The sequence below is a fragment of the Palaemon carinicauda genome, unplaced genomic scaffold, assembly GCF_036898095.1.
Source record: "Palaemon carinicauda isolate YSFRI2023 unplaced genomic scaffold, ASM3689809v2 scaffold206, whole genome shotgun sequence".
NCBI lineage: Eukaryota > Metazoa > Arthropoda > Malacostraca > Decapoda > Palaemonidae > Palaemon > Palaemon carinicauda.
The window spans coordinates 166641-188543 of NW_027169657.1; the positions used below are offsets into that span (position 1 = coordinate 166641).

Sequence of the window (21903 nt, forward strand, 5' to 3'; positions counted from 1 at the left end):
TTTTGTGTAGTCTGGCGTAAACGACCTTTGGAAATGATGAATAGGACCAAATTTGACATCCTGATTTTACTTGATCTTATAATAGCTTCTGATACAACTTAAGATCCAACGGTATTGTGATAAAACCTTTAAGTATATGAAAAATTAGACCTATTTGCATGAGAGAATATACTGTGTACGGTACTCAAGCCCTTATTTAATAAAACACCAAGAAGAAAAGTGAAAGTATTTTCGAATTCTACATAGAGTTATTTATCGAATTTAAAATATACGTTGTATAAATTACTAAAAATACGTTAGAATAAAACTTAATTGGTGGTACTTGGGTAGAAAACTAAATAAAGTCTTATTGACGTTCAAATGAATATTAATGACAATTTAATTGTCCAGATAAGTTATATATTTCGTAAAATAGGAAATGTCACTCGATTCAAATATGACTTCAAGTGCTCAAAAAAAAAAAAAAAAAAAAGAATACAAATTTTTTCAAGTTGCAAAATAATATAATGAGACATGTAAGATCAATAAAACCTGCATTTATGTATACCAATATAAAAAACATTGCTAAAAGTTTTAAGATTATTTATGACTTATCTTGAAGCTGCCAGATATAGGTTTCTAAAACGTGTAAGATATTTTGCTTGCGATATACCACTAATTCATTGTCTTTATGAAAAGTTACGAATATTTTAAAGTTATATATATATATATATATATATATATATATATATATATATATATATATATATATATATATATATATATATATATATATATATATATATATATATATACCCAAGCCTATACAATAACCTCCCGTTTGATGTAAGGACCTATAATTTATCGTATTTCAATAAGTAATAAAAGGTTTTCTTAATTTCCTGAGTGTTGTGATTATATAGGTTTGACTTTTGATATGGTTTATAATTGTTCATATATGTGTCTGTGTAAAGAATACACGATATATATATATATATATATATATATATATATATATATATATATATATATATATATATATATATATATATATATATATATATATATATATATATATATATATATATATATATATATATATATATATATATATATATATATATATATATACGAGACATGATTACAAGATTGGAGAGAGAGAGAGAGAGAGAGAGAGAGAGAGAGAGAGAGAGAGAGAGAGAGAGAGAGAGAGAGAGAGAGAGAGTATAATTATTATTCATCTGAATTTCAAATTAATAATGTTGATATCTATAACTGCAGTAATATCTGACCCCATTTTAATATATGGCAGACATGGGACAGGCTTGTTCAGTTGTAATATGTTGATTTTTGATTTTGCATGTGTGAAGTAGATTTAATTTAAGGGAATTTCATTAAATATTCATATTTAATTGACAAAAATCATAATTTGATCAGGATAAAAACGCAAAGTATTGAGTTTGTCTGGTAATTTTCCCATGTGACTTTGACAATACTCCCGAGTCTCGTTCAAATATAATATTTTGCGATTGTAAAACAGCTACGGTTAAGGAGTTTTAGCGTTCTTTACGGCAAATAGAAAGTCTACATATAGATAATTTACGCATTTACCATATAGATAATTTATTAAAGTTTATTAAAATCAATTAACTCTTCTGCAAGCAATAACTAATCATGAACGCCAAAGTAGATACATAAAATATGGCAATTTCAAAGCGTATTTCAGTTCTGGTTTTAATGAGTTGAACGCAACCAGCAACAGCTGATAATAAGTGTCGCGTGAGCCGAGTTTCAATTTTCACTGTGGTCATTATCAAGTCTCTCGTCTTCCTGGTCAGTTATCCTCTCTGTAAGTAGATACAATCTCAATATATAATATTCCTATGTTTTTGAGTGTTTCAGGCTATTTTCTAAAATTGACCTGGCCTTCGTTATCCCAAAATAAGGTCTGCCAAGCCTAGCCTTATGCACTTGTATCTCGTGTTTTTAGATGAATATTTACATTATTTTAGTCCCAATTAACTTAAAAATCAAATATTCTTTGTGTATATGTTAGGGTTTAGGTTTTTAGTTGTTTGCTTAGCAAACCACTTTGTATTTTCCATAAGCTACCTCCCTATTTTTAAAATCAGTAGGCTATGTCTGTAAATATTTACCTTGCCACCGTCATTTGTAATTATCAAAGCTCGTGCTCCCCTTACACCGAATTCAAGATGCTGTGACCTTAATGGTGTAGGTTTGGCCCATGTATCGCCTACCTACGTAAGTTGGCCCTAAACTAGGTGTAGGATGCCGCGATCCCACTCGTTAAACATCGCCGTATTTCTGAACGATGCCTATTCTGTTAGGGTTTACCGTTGGTTGAATTTTGATTGAGGTATACAAAAGAAGATTGATTGCCGCGTTAGTAGTGTTCAAATATGCTTGGAGTATATAAAGCATTTAGAAATTGTTTGGAGATTTTGTATATCAGCGGCCAGTTCCTCACGCGCTCATCAAAAATGGACGTCGATTAACCTAAATTTTCCCCCCTAACCTAACTTACAAGAAATGTCCTTACCTACATACCTAATGGGGGGGGGGGGGGGGGCTAACACCTTTCTGCAACCCCCCCTTACACTGCCGTATTCTAAGTTAGCCATAATAATACATACAGGTGGCCGCTATCATACATACACCCCAATTATTTTATCCTTAATTCAATTGAATGATTAAATGAAAATGGTGTAAATGTAATTATGGTAATTAAAAGGGAAGTTGAAACCTCCTGTAATACACCCATGAACTTTGTCTTAAGGTGAGGTATAATTTTACATGTTTATCATTCAGTGAACAGACTGACATAAGTCCTTTTATGGTTTATATATGAAATATTTGTTTTAATATTGTTAAGGTTTTTAAATATTTTGTTTTGTTTGTTCATTATTTCTTATATCGTTTATTTCCTTATTAACTTTCCTCACTGGGTTATTTTCCCTGTTGGATCCCTTGTGCTTAGAGCATCTTGCTTTTCCAACTAATGTTGTAGCTTGGCTAGTGATAATAATAATACAAACTGTGTTCCATAGTGTGTTAATAACATCCAATGCATGGTGGGACATATTATTATTATTATTATTATTATTATTATTATTATTAGCTAAGCTACAACCCTAGTTAGCAAAATAAGATGCTACAAGCCCTAGGGCTCCAACAGGGAAAAAGAGCCAAGTGAGGAAAGGAAATAAGGAAATAGATAAACGATCTGAGAAATAATGAACCATAAAAATAAAATATTTAAAACCAGTAACATCAAAACATATATTTCATAAATAAACCATAAAAAGAGAAAAAACAGTGTCATAAACAATCTGAAAGATAATGAACAATTGAAATAAAATATTTAAATAACATTAAAACATCAAAACATATATTTCATAATTAAACTATAAAAAGAGAAAAAACACAGAGTCCTTGATTGGGTAACAGACGATTGTAAGGTTTATGGTGTTTACTATAGTCCATTTCTTTTAGCGAGTCATATTTGCACCGACTCGCAGCGGTGCCCTTTTAGCTCGGAAAAGTTTCCTGATCGCTGATTGGTTGGACAAGATAATGCTAACCAATCAGCGACCAGGAAACTTTTCCGAGCTAAAAGGGCACCGCTGCGAGTCGGTGCAAATATGACTCGCTAAAAGAAATGGACTATAGTACTGGTTTAGAACAAGTGTGTTTAAGGTAATGCCCAACCTAACCTAACATAGGACGAGTGGAAGTAACCTATTTGATTAGCGAGGCTTTAGGATTCGGTCAATCTGGATTCCCTTTTAGCTTTTCTTACAAAAGTTCTAAGCTTATGCTTGGGAGGTCCTGAACTGGCAGTTAGAGGTCTATAGCCTACGAAGATTGTGCGAAAGGTACAATATGGCGCATTCAAGCAAAGAGTAGTCTAGGTACTTCTCCCTTTTGTGGGTGGATATGAGATTCATTTGATTTTCGTCCTTTAAGTTATGATTGTCAAAGAGAATTTGCGACATAATCTCCATCCATAATAAGAAAAGGAAACGTCGGGCACTCGCAATATTTGGATCCATTGTTTGAGCCGTGCCAACATCTCGTTAGCTTTCAGTAGTAAACATAATCTTACACTGTCGTGAACTATAGAGGAAGTGGCGAGGCAAATAGATTTACCTGTTGAATCATCGGCAGTTATTGCACTGATTATGTATATAATAATTATAGTTTTTCTCTGTTCGTAGGCGACCTTTTAACATTTTAAGTGCAGTCCTTAGTAAAAATAGCTCCTAGGAATCCCTACCAATCAACTTCATAATTATTAAGTCCATATTGTTTGATCCCAGTAGGTAAGGAAATTAAGTATATGCTAGATAATGATTTGATAGTTCTTAGCGCGAGTGAAAATTTAGTCGCATGAGAACTACAGTAAAGACTTGGTAGGTTAGGCATTCTGTAGCTGAAGGCATTTCAGAAAGTGGGTTGAGTTTGAAAATAATCTAAAACGTAACTGAAAAATATTTGATGTTTGATTTGGCCGAGAGAAATAAGATTGGTCGAGAATGGAAGACTGGCTAGGAGACATTGTACATGTGCTATAATTTCAATAATTTCTTTTAATGTAATTATGTATCATATTTGTGTATAATATACTGTATGTGGTTTTCTCTTGAGTGGATCAGGTGAGAAGTATACCGTACATGTATCCGGTTTCATACAATTGGGATACTGTATCTTTTTTTTTTTTTTTTATAATTACCTTGCCGTAAGATGGTAACAACAGGAAACTCTTATCTCCTCTCCCGTTCATGTTCACATGAATGTTATTTGTTGTTTGTTATAAGGCTGCTGTTCTTTTTCGTTTGGGGGGAGGGTTAATAGTGGTTACCTCGGTAAAGTTTTGGATTCAACCAAATTGGGAAATGTATTATATTAATATATTTTCCTAGTAAAGCACGTGATAACAAAACACTTCTTCTCAATACATTATTGTCGCTAATGCATACTTACAGAGAAAAAAAATATTTCAGGAATTGAAGGTCTTGACTTTTTCTAAGTTTAGTGTATATCTTTCCATGGCCACGCAAGGTAGCTCTTGTTCGTTTGTATGTCTGTTTTCATCTTACTTGGCTCCGCCCCATTGCGTAATGTGACAATATTTACTTGAATGCGCATTTGCTCCTCCCACTAATGTCGCTCCTCCAATCAAAATACTACTGGGTTCTTATCAAGGGTTATTATTGGACGATTCATTGGTCTCTCAGTCTTGTTTCAAGGATCTGTTTTTCGTGCAATATAACATTGTAAACGATACTATTTTGTTTTTTTCCCTATTTCATTATGGGAGAAACCCGTGATTGTCGTTTGTTTTCGGTTCTCAAAAGTTCCGGTTTCTATATTTTCATCACACGTCATTTTACTGTCATGGATCCTCCGGTACGGTTGTGTGAAATATGTCGTTATTCCTATTTTGATGTGATCGGCCGATTTCATGGGAATTATAATGGAACTCCTGAAGTAGTGAATCGTTTTCTAAGGGAGCATTCCGTATTACCTTTAAGTGTCCAGTGTGGTAAATGTGATTCGCCTTTACATTTTCCTGAGGATAGACATGTGTGGTATTGTACCAAATCTGAATGTATTCCAGTACTTGATGATTCAGAAGAGGGTCAACCACAACCTTCCACATCTTCATCGTCATCTTCCGTTTAAGGTAAGAAGTGATTTAACAAAATATATATATTCAAATTTACCCCTGGTTAAAGGGGGGGTCGCAGGGGGGGCGAAGCCCCCCCCGGTAGGGGTACAGGGCCCCTAGGTTAGGTTAGGTGGGTTTGTTAGGTTCTGTGGTGCCCTGAAAATTACTGTGGCCTTAAGGGGGGGTCGCAGGGGGGGCGAAGCCCCCCCCGGTAGGGGTACAGGGCCCCTAGGTTAGGTTAGGTGGGTTTGTTAGGTTCTGTGGTGCCTTGAAAATTACTGTGGCCATAAGGGGGGGTCGCAGGGGGGGCGAAGCCCCCCCCCGGTAGGGGTACAGGGCCCCTAGGTTAGGTTAGGTGGGTTTGTTAGGTTCTGTGGTGCCTTGAAAATTACTGTGGCCATAAGGGGGGGTCGCAGGGGGGGCGAAGCCCCCCCCCGGTAGGGGTACAGGGCCCCTAGGTTAGGTTAGGTGGGTTTGTTAGGTTCTGTGGTGCCCTGAAAATTACTGTGGCCTTAAGGGGGGGTCGCAGGGGGGGCGAAGCCCCCCCCGGTAGGGGTACAGGGCCCCTAGGTTAGGTTAGGTGGGTTTGTTAGGTTCTGTGGTGCCCTGAAAATTACTTTGGCCATAAGGGGGGGTCGCAGGGGGGGCGAAGCCCCCCCGGTAGGGGTACAGGGCCCCTAGGTTAGGTTAGGTGGGTTTGTTAGGTTCTGTGGTGCCCTGAAAATTACTGTGGCTTTAAGGGGGGGGGAGTCGCTGGGGGGCCCTACCCCCCTCCCCCCGGTAGGCCTAGTTAGGGGTATGGGGGAGGGGTGCTGGAACAATAATTATTCATTTATTGCAAATATCATTCAATGCCCCAAAACCCTCCCCCCCCCTTCCCCCACCCAAAACCCCGGTTCCCAAAGGGTGTCCCCCATAATTGGTGGGATGAACTAGGGTATACATAGTAAATCTCTAAATCGGTTGGTTTGCAGTCAAAATAAACGTTAAATTCATTGAAACCACACTATTTCTGATGCAACAAATATATTTTTATTGCATTTTTCCAAATTTGGCTGAAACTAAAAATTTACCGTTACCTCCGCCAACGAAGTTGGAAGGAGGTTATGCTTTTGCCCCTCTTTGTGTGTTTGTTTTTTGTGTATACGTTTATTTGATGGTGGTAAGCTTCCTGGCCACAATTTTAACCGTAGACTAATGAAACTTACAGGGATTAACTATGATTTAAAAAGCTGGAAATCATGAAATTTTGGAAGGCCAAGGTCAAAGGTCAAGGTCGAGCAAAATGTCTAATTATCGTAATCAGCCGTAAGTTGGACATCGTTGTCACAGAGTCTTCAAACATGGTTTATATTTGAGTGTATAAAAATCCACACCAGTTAATACATGTTAAGGTCAAAAGTCAAGGTCGAGCAAAAGGTCAAGAAATAAGCTGCCATGGCGGAGGTCTGCGATCTACTGAGTGCCCCTCTAGTTGTAGAACATTATATTTTCTCATGTTCACTGATACAGTACTGTCAATTTGTGCCATGCCCTTTTATGGGTGAAGATCATTTACAATTATCAATTGTATTTTCATTGTAGACATTTTCATTTAATGTAGGCTACTGCTCTATATGGCCTATGATTTTTACTTTCAATTTTATTTATATATGGAGTCTTCTAGCTTTGATTTATTTTGTTCAGTATTGCCATATTTGATGGTTTCTGTTTTATGGATAATTGAAACTATACAGTAGCCAGTTTCATCTTGACTGGCAAATGGAGCCGAACCCCGGTTTGAAAGCTCGTCGCTGATTGGCAGTTCGTTCAGGCATTCTCCCCTCCCGCTGACCGATGACGAAGCAAAACATTGTCTTTGTCCGCGGTACATGATGTTAATTTTTGCTTTACACCTCGCTTAGTTTGCGTAATATCTACCTAGTTCTTTGGGCACACACAGATTAAAGGTAGATGATGAGTATTACCTTGAAAAATTATCCATATATTAAAAAAATATACAAAAAAAAACACAAGTTAAAGTTTAACGAGCCCTGAAAAAACTTGTATACAACTTTTTTTATATAGTTTTTTTTACCAAACTGTGGTTTGACTGTTTGCCAGCTAGGATGAAACTGACTTTATTTTGGTTCCACTTTACCTTCGTTACATGTCATTCCTTTTCTGCCTCTGAAAAGGTCATGGCTTTGATTATTTTTGTCATCAAATAGAGCATTTTTCATTTGTACATTTCCAGTTGATCGTGTTTTTAAGTAGGCCGCATATTGGGCAGAACTATAAGGTTTGGAAATATGTTGAATGTCCATATTTTTAGACTTTATTTACTTCATAAATTTAGAACTAAGGGCAGTTTATACTATATAGTACTTTTCATTGATGTCCAAAAGTGTTGATTTCTAGAGGGGATTGCTGCTTCCAAATTTAATTTTATTTCTTTCCTCTTGTTTGGTTTCTTTACCTTTCCCAACTAAGTTGGAAGGAGGTTATGTTTTACCCTTGTTTGTGTGTCTGTGAACAGCTTCATGGCCACAATTTTAATCGTAGAGTAATGAAACTTGCAGGGATTAACTTATGTAAAAAGCTGGAAATGATTTAATTTTGGAAGGTCAAGGTCAAATGTCAAGCAAAATGTCCAATTCACATAATAATAAGTTTGGACATTGTTTTCACAGAGACTTCAAACTTGGTTTATATTTGAGTATATGAAAATCCATGGCAATTAATACATGTTAAGGTGAAGGTAAGAGTTGAGCAAAAGGTTGAGAAATAAGGTGCCGCGGCGGAGGTCTGCGCTCTACTGAGTGCCCCTCTAGTTTATTATGCACAAGTATTTATTTCTAGGACTACTGTTGGAATATCTTTTCCCATATACATCATAATTGTTATGTCACAGTGCTGGATGTTGGATAATATAACTGTACCTTCAATTCTGTTTAAACTGTGATATTGATTCACGAATGCAGTACAGTATATAGTGTTTAGGCAGACCTCTATGTAAGTGGTATTATTAATTTGCGTATTTAAGACTTCTTATGATGTCATAATACTTTGAAAACAAGGAATAGATTGCAGAACAGAGGGTCATGTAATTCTAGCAGACCTCCATGTAAGTGGTATTAATTATTTGTGTAATTTAGAATTCTTATGTTAAAATACTTTGAAAACAAGGTATAAATTTCAGCACGGAAGGTCACGTAATTCTAGGTAATTTGTAACTTGACAATTGAAGGTTATGTAAACCTGGTTTCACCAGTAGCTGGGAGATTTATGGTTGTGGATACTACGCTCCCCGTAGGAGGAGGAGAGGGGAGGGGTTCCTATCTCTGGGCCCTTCAAATGTGGTGTATTGTATAGTGGATTATGGTTGAACTGTAACAATTTAAGTTTTCCTCTTTTATTATGAATTTCAACCTTTAATAGTCTTTTTTAATTATTTTCATATGGAATTTTATTTAGAATATTACAACTGAAGGTCTGCCAACTCACTATGTTTATGACACTATCTTTATTTAATCAAATTCTCAAGGAAACCCTTATCTAACTCCGTTATCAAAGTGATTGTACTGTTGTGTGATGGTATACAAGTTTGTCCGGAGACCTGAAAATTGAATCGGATCATTATCTTATGATCATGATTAAGGGCTCTTATGTTTGAAAACATTTCTTATCTTCTCCATTGCTTATACTATGAGCCCGGGACAAGGGAAATCTTCATTCAGGCTACACTAAGCAGGTTGCGCAAGTGTAGCGTGTTTTTCTAACTTTTTTGCAAAACTTTTGATAGTTATATAATTTTTCCTAGATATCTATTTGCATTAAACTTGGCCGAGAAGTTTTCTATATTACGTCAGTCCCTTCCTATTGCGGTTTATAAAGCAGATAGTGTAATGCATTTACCATTGTTATTATATCTTTTGTTTATCAGATGGAATTGATTATTGAATAGTTTCAATGATAAGAGAATAAAACCTTTTCCAATTCATTACAGTAATTGTCATCGGTATAGCAACACTATGGTCGAGTGTTCGTCTCAACACGATGGGGACTCCGTGAGCAGCGAAGGCCTACCTCAAGGGATGGCTGAAGGTACCATCGCGACACAGCATGAGGATCTCGAAGAAGTTGATCATGTAAGTAATGTTGTTCATGTACGTATGAAAGAGGTTTTGCTTTTTTAAGAACAGTAAGGCTACTTTCCTCTTGGTACTGTGGAATGATCTTCCTAATCGGGTGGTTGAATCAGTAGAACTTCAAAAGTTCAAAGTTGGAGCAAATGCTTTTTTGTTGACCAGGCGGACATGAGTCTTTTTATAGTTTATTTATGACCTATTTGTTTTTGATGTTGTTAATAGTTTATATATGACATGTCTGTTTTGACGTTGTTACTTATTTTAGAATGATTTATTGTTAATTTTTTCTCTTCATTTATTTATTTCCTTATTTCCTTTCCTCACTGGGCTCTTTTTCTCTTTTGGAGCCCTAGGGCTTATAGCATCTTGCTTTTCCAACTAGGGTTATAGCTTGGCTTGTAATAATAATGATAATAATAATAATAATAATAATGATAATAATACTATATAGTTATTATTTAATACTGTAGCGTTTTAAAAATTAATAATATTACTGGAAACCTCATCTGCTTATATATTTTTATGGCTAGGTTAGTTAGACATGAGAAAATGGTTTTGAACATACAATACTGTATTGTGAAGTATATTACTGTACTTCTGCTGTATAATACAAATATAGTTTACATTGTATAGTTCATGCTCTAGTTCTACAGTATACAGTACCTTACTTGTTGTTTTCTCTCTTAGTGTTACAAATTATATTTGATTTTGAATCGTTACTCAGACAATTTACCTTTATGTGGATTCCTGTTTTGCTTAAACCTTATTATTATTATTATTATTACTATCCAAGCTACAACCCTAGTTGGAAAAGCAAGATGCTATAAGCCCAGGGGCTCCAACAGGGAAAAATAGCCCAGTGAGGAAAGGAAATAAGGAAATAAATAAATGAAGAGAACAAATTAACAATAAATCATTCTAAAATAAGTAACAACGTCAAAACAGACATGTCATATATAAACTATTAACAACATAAAAAACAAATATGTCATAAATAAACTATAAAAAGACTCATGTCCGCCTGGTCAACAAAAAAGCATTTGCTCCAACTTTGAACTTTTGAAGTTCTACTGATTCAACCACCCGATTAGGAAGATCATTCCACAACTTGGTCATAGATTCAAGCGAGTAATGTTTAGATCAAAATTGTATTTCTTAGTCTTTCAAGAATTTGGCAAAGTCTTCAGGATGGACTTTTAAGTTTATCTGGTGAATGAGTTTGAATAATATTTAAATTTTATTGATTATTTATTGTAGGTTTAAATATCTTCATTACACTACAAATTTTCCTTTGAAATATTTAAAAAGCATGATTAAAATTTTAAGAGTTATTATTATTATTATTATTATTATTATTATTATTATTATTATTATTATTATTATTATTATTATTATTACTTGCTAAGCTACAAACTTAGTTGGAAAAGCAGGATGCTATAAGCCCAAGGGCTCCAACAGAAAAAATAGCTGAGTGAGGGAAGGAAATAAGTAAATAAGCTATGAGAGAAATAATGAATAATATAGAATATATTAATAAAAGTAACATTAAAATAGATCTTCCATGTATAGACTATAAAAACTTAAATAAAACAGAGGAAGAAAATTAAGATAGAAAAGTGTGCCCGAGTGTACCATCAAGCTGTGTGAAAGGAAAATGGAGTTACTGAGTTATTGCTAAAAGTGCTACTGTACGTTGGATTCCTATCTGATTACGTCTTTTTTTCTTTGCCTACGCATACACTGAATAGTTTTGCTTATTCTTTACATATCCTCTTTCTGCATTCTCCTATCCACATACAGCTGACAACATTGAGATAATAAAAAATGTCCTCTTCAGTCAAGGGGTTAACTACTGCACTGTGATTGTTTATCAGCTGCTTTCCACTTGGTAAGGATAGAAGGAGACTTTATCAATGGTAAGCAGCTCTTTTTAGGTGGTAATTCCAAAATCAAAGCATTGTCCTTTAGTCATAGGTAGTCCCATAGCCTCTGTACCATGGTCTTCCAATGTTTTGGGTTAGAGTTCTCTTGTGAAATGGTACACTCAAGCCCTCTAATCTATCTTTATCCTTATTTCCTTACTGGGCTATTTTCCTTCTTGAAGCCCTTGAGCTTATATAATCCTGCTATTCCAACTAGGGTTGTACCTTATAATGATAATAATAATAACAAGTGGAACCCGTGTAAATTACACAAAATATTTTCAATACTAATTATCTTGTTCCTAACTTATACATGTTTGAATAAAATGTCCTGAGATTAATTTTATAATCTAGGTTATGGAAATTGATAGAGCTCAATTTTTTGTCTAATATCTAAAAAAAAAGTCAGGTGCTAAAGACAAAATTGGGAAAACTAAATAAGATGTGCTTTGGTTAAGTAATCAAAGTCTAATGTGAATTTGTAAGAGTATACCATGAAATTATTTCTGTTTTCTTTAAATCCTAAATTTGTAAGAGTATACCATGAAATTATTTCTGTTTTCTTTAAAGCGTGACACACAAAATAAATAACAAACGCTATCGTATTAATATATAGATAATAATATTTTCTTTGTCAATTTGAATATTTTAATTCCTTTCAATGACTATTTTACTTTTCATTCAATTTCCTAATTTACTTTTTATTGATCTTAATATTTATCATTGTTTAGGCATCAGAGGGAGATGTTGAGCTTGAAGGATGCGCTGCCGTCTGCGATCCACGTCGGCCAACCTACAGATTTAGCTCCTTGATTTTCATGTGTTTACTTGGCTTCGGTAAGTAATATATTGCATTGCTCTACTTCTACCTTCACTGTTTTGTACAATTTAATTCTCTCAGAGTAATTTTTGGGCTTTTAACTTTGCCGTATTAAGAATTTACATTTCTATTCTTAGTTCCTGATAGTCAGGGTGTTTCTGGATAGCATTTATGTACTTTAGTGTTGCACTATTTCCTAGCATTAGGTTACGGCTTACAGGCAGTTATTTTTTCAGCGGTGGGCAGGAACAGGCTGCAAGCTTATATTGCAAATACATTTATTCTGATGTCTTGATGTCTTTTCCGGCCAACTTCTTTGGCAACTCAGTGTGTATAGCCTCTTTGAAGCCATTATTTTTAAAAGTTCAATTTGAGTTCCCCTCATGCCTGCACTTTTCTAATCGCTGTGTATGAGAACTTGCTCAATTTAACGGTGGCTAGACATGATCAATGGATGCTTGTGGTTTTTAATTTGTTTTCTTATACTTTTACCAACTGCTTTTTCTTTTTTCTTTTATATATTGTCTCAAAATATGAACCTTCTGTCTCATTTTCTTAATTGTATTCATTAAAGATTTTTTCATTCTGGTTTGTTATACCACTGGATCTCGTAATTCTGTCAAATCATCATTACACGTGCTATGGTCGTCTTTGCTGGTCGATGCCGTCGCTCATACCATATGTTGTTCCGTTTTCATTAATATTATTTATCTTTTATCATAGGTTCTGAAGTCTTTAGTATAATAACAAAAAATTAATAAATAACTCATTGATAGATTATAACAAAATTTTTTATCATAATCCTGCTCCTAAAATCCTTTGCTATGATGCATATTGATTATTGTATTGGCTGTTTTTCTTAGCAATGCTCGAAGTGACTTGAAGTTCCCATGAATTTTGTAGAGATGATTTAGAAATGACGTGAAGTAGTTAACCCTTTTACCCCCAATGGACGTACTGGTACGTTTCACAAAACTCGTCCCTTTACCCCCATGGACGTACCGGTACGTCCTTGCAAAAAACTGCTATTTACATTTTTTTTTTTTTTTTTTACATATTTTTGATAACTTTATGAGAAACTTCAGACATTTTCCAAAAGAATGAGACTAACCTGACCTCTCTATGACAAAAATTAAGGCTGTTAGAGCAATTTAAAAAATATTTACCGCAAAATGTGCTTAAAAAAAAGAAAACTCCTGGGGGTTAAGGGTTGGAAAGTTCCAAATAGCCTGGGGGTAAAAGGGTTAAGAAGCAATGGAGATTAAACTTGTTAAAAGATTGTGATGGGATAAAGAGCTTACGGTTTAAGAAGTGAGAATTGACGGTTAAATGTATTCTTCTCATATAAATACTCTTGCATTATTACGCGACATGAATTGTGACCCTTTGTTTGTCATCGAAAGCAAAGGGAAGACTTCCACATCTGCATGAGTTATGCTTTACGTCATTTATCACACCACCAACTAGGTTTTCATTTGTCGTCATTTCCTGACATTTTTTGAGTTTTTCATAAACTGTGCTTTTATCATGAGTGAGTTCAGGCTACATAAAACCCTTTAGGTTTTTAATCGCCAAAGACACTGTTTACAATTTAGAACTACATACAGTACTGTTTTATTACTTCTCATTGTTACGAAATAAGGAATTTTACATAATACGAAGGCTTTGAATGACATGGTGTTTATCAGATAAAGTTATCTGTTGATTGCTTAAGTATAGAATTTTTCTTGTTTTGGGGTTTGCTTGAGAACAAATCCCAATCTAGCTGATAATGACATAGCTTTTATGCGTTTTTTGTAAGCAAGTTGCGTAATTGGATGAGATTTTGAAGATATTCTCCTTTTTTTATGTCAGGTTATTTATTTATGTATTTATTTTCTTGTATTTTATAGGATAGATTTAAAGTGAGGAAATAATTGTATTTATTTTCTTGATACACATATTTTATACATGCATACATACATATACCCAGGCACTTCCCCCAATTTTGGGGGGTAGCCGACACCAACAATGAAACAAAACAAAAAAGGGGACCTCTACTCTCTACGTTCCTTCAGCCTAACCAGGGACTCAACCAAGTTCAGCTGGTACTGCTAGGGTGCCACAGCCCAACCTCCCACATTTCCACCACAGATGAAGCTTCATGATGCTGAGTCCCCTACTGCTGCTACCTCCGCGGTCATCTAAGGCACCGGAGGAAGCAGCAGGGCCTACTGGAACTGCGTCACAATCGTTCTCCATTCATTCCTATTTCTAGCACGCTCTCTTGCCTCTCTCACATCTATCCTCCTATCACCCAGAGCTTTCTTCACACCATCCATCCACCCAAACCTTGGCCTTCCTCTTGTACTTCTCCCATCAACTCTTGCATTCATCACCTTCTTTAGCAGACAACCATTTTCCATTCTCTCAACATGGCCAAACCACCTCAACACATTCATATCCACTCTAGCCGCTAACTCATTTCTTACACCCGTTCTCTCCCTCACCACTTCGTTCCTAACCCTATCTACTCGAGATACACCAGCCATACTCCTTAGACACTTCATCTCAAACACATTCAATTTCTGTCTCTCCGTCACTTTCATTCCCCACAACTCCGATCCATACATCACAGTTGGTACAATCACTTTCTCATATAGAACTCTCTTTACATTCATGCCCAACCCTCTATTTTTTACTACTCCCTTAACTGCCCCCAACACTTTGCAACCTTCATTCACTCTCTGACGTACATCTGCTTCCACTCCACCATTTGCTGCAACAACAGACCCCAAGTACTTAAACTGATCCACCTCCTCAAGTAACTCTCCATTCAACATGACATTCAACCTTGCACCACCTTCCCTTCTCGTACATCTCATAACCTTACTCTTACCCACATTAACTCTCAACTTCCTTCTCTCACACACCCTTCCAAATTCTGTCACTAGTCGGTCAAGCTTCTCTTCTGTGTTTGCTACCAGTACAGTATCATCTGCAAACAACAACTGATTTACCTCCCATTCATGGTCATTCTCGCCTACCAGTTTTAATCCTCGTCCAAGCACTCGAGCATTCACCTCTCTCGCCACTCCATCAACATACAAGTTAAACAACCACGGCGACATCACACATCCCTGTCTCAGCCCCACTCTCACCGGAAACCAATCACTCACTTCATTTCCTATTCTAACACATGCTTTACTACCTTTGTAGAAACTTTTCACTGCTTGTAACAACCTTCCACCAACTCCATATAACCTCATCACATTCCACATTGCTTCCCTATCAACTCTATCATATGCTTTCTCCAGATCCATAAACGCAACATACACCTCCTTACCTTTTGCTAAATATTTCTCGCATATCTGCCTAATTGTAAAAATCTGATTCATACAACCCCTACCTCTTCTAAAACCACCCTGTACTTCCAAGATTGCATTCTCTGTTTTATCCATAATCCTATTAATCATTACTCTACCATACACTTTTCCAACTACACTCAACAAACTAATACCTCTTGAATTACAACACTCATGCACATCTCCCTTACCCTTATATAGTGGTACAATACATGCACAAACCCAATCTACTGGTACCATTGACAACACAAAACACATATTAAACAATCTCACCAACCATTCAATTACAGTCACACCCCCTTCCTTCAACATCTCAGCTTTCACACCATCCATACCAGATGCTTTTCCTACTCTCGTTTCATCTAGTGCTCTCCTCACTTCCTCTATTGTAATCTCTCTCTCATTCTCATCTCCCATCACTGGCACCTCAACACCTGGAACAGCAATTATATCCGCCTCCCTATTATCCTCAACATTCAGCAAACTTTCAAAATATTCCGCCCACCTTTTCCTTGCCTCCTCGCCTTTTAACAACCTTCCATTTCCATTTTTCACTGTCTCTTCAATTCTTCCGCCAGCCTTCCTTACTCTCTTCACTTCTTTCCAAAACTTCTTCTTATTCTCTTCATATGACTGACCCAATCCCTGACCCCACCTCAGGTCAGCTGCACTCTTTGCCTCACGTACCTTGCGCTTTACTTCCACATTTTTCTCTCTATATTTTTCATACTTCTCTATACTATTATTCTGCAGCCATTCTTCAAAAGCCCTCTTTTTCTCTTCCACTTTTACCTTCACTCCTTCATTCCACCATTCACTGCCCTTCCTCATGCTTTTATAAGATAAATTATTTAAAAGTGAGCAAATAATGATTGTATTTATTTTCTTGATACACATATTCTATAGGATAGATTATTTAAAAGTGAGGAAATAATTGTATTTATTTTCTTGATACACATATTTTATAAGATAGATTATTTAAAAGTGAGGAAATAATTGTATTTATTTTCTTGATACACATACAGTATTTTATAGAATAGATTATTTAAAAGTGAGGACTTAACTATTGTATTTATTTTCTTGATATACATATTTTATAGAATAGTTTATTTAAAAGTGAGGAAATAACTATTGTATTTATTTTCTTGATACACATATTTTATAAGATAGATTATTTAAAAGTGAGGAAATAATTATTGTATTTATTTTCTTGATACACATATTTTATAGAATAGATTATTTAAAAGTGAGGAAATAATTATTGTATTTATTTTCTTGATACACATATTCTATAGGATAGATTATTTAAAAGTGAGCAAATAATGATTGTATTTATTTTCTTGATACACACATTTTATAAGGCAGATTATTTAAGTGAGGAAATAATTGTATTTATTTTCTTGATACACATATTTTATAAGATAGATTATTTAAAAGTGAGGAAATAATTGTATTTATTTTCTTGATACACACATTTTATAAGGTAGATTATTTACAAGTGAGGAAATAACTACTGTATTTATTTTCTTGATATACATATTTTATAAGATAGATTATTTAAAAGTGAGGAAATAATTTTATTTATTTTCTTGATACACACATTTTATAAGACAGATTATTTAAAAGTGAAGAAATAACTATTGTATTTATTTCTTGATACACATATTTTATAGGGTAGATCATTTAAAAGTGAGGAAATAACTTGTATTTATTTTCTTGATATACATATTTTATAAGATAAATTATTTAAAAGTGAGGCAATAGTTGACGGCCATGTTCGTAGGCTGGAAAATAGATCGTGCAATCAAAAGGGGACTACAGTAGCTCTTTAGAAAAGCGTCAGATATTGAAGTGGGAAGATCCAGAAGATGAGTACCTGATGTAATAATTTGACTCATCACATCAGGAAAATCTGATAGAGAGATAATGCGTGACGATGCAGCGATATCAAGGATGAGATTTGTGGATATAAATTGCTTTAATCAAGGTTCCTGCACTTGTATGTATTTTGTAACATTCCCATCTCTTGCTATTGTTCCACCGAGATTGGCTGTCTCTACTATATTAACTTTTATGCAACCTCTCCATCCCACAAATGCATGGTGGAAATGTGGAACCTTCTGACTGTTTCAATCAGCAGTTTCTTTTCTACAATTTGAAATTAATTTTCTACATTTTGTTTTCTCTAATATCGTAACGTTTAACTGGGCTTCACAAGACACTAGAAGAGTTGGAAGGGCCAGGCCTACGTGGCTGATGACTATAAAACATGAAGTAGGAGGTGATGAATGGAGACGTAATGATTTAAAAGCTAATAGAGACAACTGGCGAAATCTAACCGAGGCCCTTTGCGTCAATAGGCGTCGGAGGAGATGATGACGATGAATATCATAATGTTTGATCTTATGTGGACCTGTTGTTGTCCTTGGGTAAACCATGCTCTTTTTATTGTACTATCAGGGGTAGGCTAGTTGACGGCGAGCGGGGATTTAGGCTCCAGTAAGGTGCCATCCATCGCTTTTCATGTACATGGTCCTCCAGAATGGGATGATTGAGGCCCCATCATTTGAAGGTGCCCTTTTTCGGTGCCATTCATTGCTTTTTTTATTATTTTAGAAATAGCTTTTTAGACTGAAAGCTAATACTAAAAAACTAATGACTAAACACTTCATTGGTCTTATTACCTTAAGTATTCATTGGGAGAAAATAAATTTAATGATCTATACTTGATTTACTGTAACTAAAAACCAACTAAACTTTTTATTAATTTTATCACTTTTATCTTGTCAACTATACATTCTTATTTTCCAAGGAAACCAAAAAGTTTTGACGCATAGCGATCTTCACCCCGAATAGCGTTTTCGCTTCGAGGGAGAAGAGTGACAATTTTGGAAGGGGAGCCGTTATCAAGGTTACCCTATTTCCCATACTACTATTGAGTATCAAGACGGCGCCATATCCAAGATGGCGGACATTCCTTGTAGCATTGAGCATGGTGCTACAGATATAGTAGTTTTGGGAGGGATTCTGTGAAGGCCGGTGGGTCCATCAGGACGACATGGCTATCATGGCTATCTCACCCAAAAATATATTTTTCGCTTCGCTCAAAAGTCCGTTTATTAGAAAGTTTTTTGAAAATTTCAAGTCACTATGCATTAATAATGTGATTTATTCCCAATTTGCTCTTATCATATTGTTACACAATCTTATCTCCTATTGAATAAGCAACTCTTTAAGGGCTCAAGAGATTTTATTTAGCTTTGCAGTTATCTCTCAAATGATATTGGTTGCTTATCTCACTTCAGATAAACAAGTTTGCCATATTACACATATTTGTAGCAAATGGAAATGACGAAGCTAAAAAGAAAGATGTCATCTAGCACTTCAGATTTTGGCTTATCTGTATCTATGGTTTGGAAATCTGGGACAAGGATAAAAAGGGAAGGTCGATAGGAATGTCAATGATTAGGCGGACAATTTCTGCGATTCCTCGGCTTTATACACAGCGGGGAACTTTAGTCGTTGGTTTTTATCTAAGTGTTCGTAAAAGCAATGCTAGTCTTTTGTTTCTTATTTGTCATTTCAAAATCCAACTCGTGAGTTCCAACGAGTACTCGTTTACTCTGTTTAAAGATGGCCATGAAGCAACTATAGTCAATTTTTTTAGCGTGGCAGATTTGCACCGACTCGCAGGGGTGCCCTTTTAGCTCGGAAAAGTTCCCTGATAGCGGATTGGTCGGAAGTATTTTTGTCCGAATACTTTCGACCAATCGGCGATCATGAAACTCTTCTGAGTGAAAAGCGCACCTCTGCGAGTTGGTGCAAATCTGCCTCGTTAAAAAAAAATTGACTATAGAATTTAAAAGTCTGTTTTTCAAATACCCTATGTACCATCAACTTAATGAACTCCTTTCTTTTTTAGTTTGCAATTGTATACTCAATGAGCATTTATCTAAGATGAAATAGAAATCACCATGAATTCGAGGGATTTTTCTAAATTCGGCTGATCATCATAAATTTCTCAACCATCCTCATTCATCTTGAGTTCTGCATTAGGCTTAACCCTTTTACCCCCAAAGGACGTACTGGTACGTTTCACAAAAGCCATCCCTTTACCCCCATGGATGTACCGGTACGTCCTTGCAAAAAAATGCTATAAAAATTAATTTTTTTCATATTTTTGATAATTTTTTGGAAAAACTCAGGCATTTTCCAAGAGAATGAGATCAACCTGACCTCTCTATGACAAAAATTAAGGCTGTTAGAGCAATTTAAAAAGAATATACTGCAAAATGTGCTGGGAAAAAAATAACCCCCTTGGGGTTAAGGGTTGGAAATTTCCAAATAGCCTGGGGGTTAAAGGGTTAATGCATCTGTGCTAAATGAGAGTAAAAGAATTTGATTATTTGTGTTAATTAGTATCACAACACCTAAGTTCTCAACACCTTGGAGGGAATTGAGCGAAGAGATTAGAGTATAAAAATAGTTTGAATTTATAAAGCAAAATATGTTATAGCTAGAGACTGCTCTTATAAGGATATCCATTGGGTACAGACTAAAATCTACGTTAGCTGGAAGAAAGCATAGATGTCACAATGTAAGAAGGTACTGTACCAGAATGCCATGTTGCTAACCAAGCCAAAGACATAAACTTACTCGGGAGTTCAGGTCGTTTCGGGATTCATTTGAATATGAAGCTTAGTGATGTATTGGAGGAGATGGTGAATGAAATGAGCCAGAAAGTGGCGGTACACCGAAAGAATACTTCCTAATTACATCAAGGCATCTTTGAGTTGGGCCAGGATATGAGTTGAAGAGTAGAGATGAACAAATATAGATTGATGCTGAGGGTCTAGGTGTACCACTGGGAAGCATGAAGTTTATTCTTTGCTGTAATATTAGGGATGAAGGTAATCACCCTGTATGAAAATGAGATCTCGTGGTCTCCATCCTTTTCTGAAAAGTTCACCTTCCTTTTTGAACCATCTGCTAACATATAGTCTATTTGTTTTCAAGACCCAGTCCTTGTTTACTTGCGGAGTATGGCCATCTTACTGTTCTGATTTCTCAAATACTATTTAAAAATCTCTGAAGGGTTCATTTCTCTGCAGTTTGCATTCTGAAGGGTTCATTTCTCTGCAGTTTGCATTCTGAAGGGTTAATTTCTCTGCAGTTTGCATTCTGAAGGGTTCATTTCTCTGCCGTTTGCATTCTGAAGGGTTCATTTCTCTGCCGTTTGCATTCTGAAGGGTTCATTTCTCTGCAGTTTGCATTCTGAAGGGTTCATTTCTCTGCAGTTTGCATTCTGAAGGGTTCATTTCTCTGCGGTTTACATTCTGAAGGGTTCATTTCTCTGCTGTTTGCATTCCGAAGGGTTAATTTCTCTGCGGTTTGCATTCCGAAGGGTTCATTTCCCTGCGGTTTGCATTCCGAAGGGTTCATTTCCCTGCGGTTTGCATTCCGAAGGGTTCATTTCTCTGCAGTTTGCGTTCTGAAGGGTTCATTTCTCTGCGGTTTGCATTCTGAAGGGTTAATTTCTCTGCAGTTTGCATTCCGAAGGGTTCATTTCTCTGCGGTTTGCATTCTGAAGGGTTCATTTCTCTGCGGTTTGCATTCTGAAGGGTTCATTTCCCTGCGGTTTGCATTCTGAAGGGTTCATTTCTCTGCGGTTTGCATTCTGAAGGGTTCATTTCTCTGCGGTTTGCATTCTGAAGGGTTCATTTCTCTGCGGTTTGCATTCTGAAGGGTTCATTTCTCTGCGGTTTGCATTCTGAAGGGTTCATTTCTCTGCGGTTTGCATTCTGAAGGGTTCATCTCTCTGCAGTTTGCATGCGGTTTGCATTCTGAAGGGTTCATCTCTCTGCAGTTTGCATTCCGAAGGGTTCATTTCTCTGCGGTTTGCATTCCGAAGGGTTTATTTCTCTGCGGTTTGCATTCCGAAGGGTTCATTTCTCTGCGGTTTGCATTCTGAAGGGTTCATCTCTCTGCAGTTTGCATTCTGAAGGGTTCATCTCTC

At 35.8% G+C, this 21903-nt stretch overlaps 1 protein-coding gene across 4 annotated transcripts in view; it reads left to right on the top strand.

Annotated features, from left to right (window-relative positions):
- Positions 1-1720: 1720 nt before the first annotated feature.
- The window catches only part of LOC137635975 (lysosomal dipeptide transporter MFSD1-like), a 52946-nt gene continuing 32763 nt past the window's right edge, over positions 1721-21903 (top strand). For 2 of the 4 annotated variants that reach the window (XM_068368432.1, XM_068368433.1), the window contains exons 1-3: positions 9304-9404; positions 9660-9801; positions 12455-12560. In XM_068368432.1, coding sequence (XP_068224533.1) covers positions 9319-9404; positions 9660-9801; positions 12455-12560 — 334 coding nt within the window. In that variant the 5' untranslated portion in view covers positions 9304-9318. Of the gene's footprint in view, positions 1829-9303; positions 9405-9536; positions 9556-9659; positions 9802-12454; positions 12561-21903 lie in introns of those variants that run through there. The other 2 variants (XM_068368434.1, XM_068368435.1) reach the window with 2 other exon arrangements.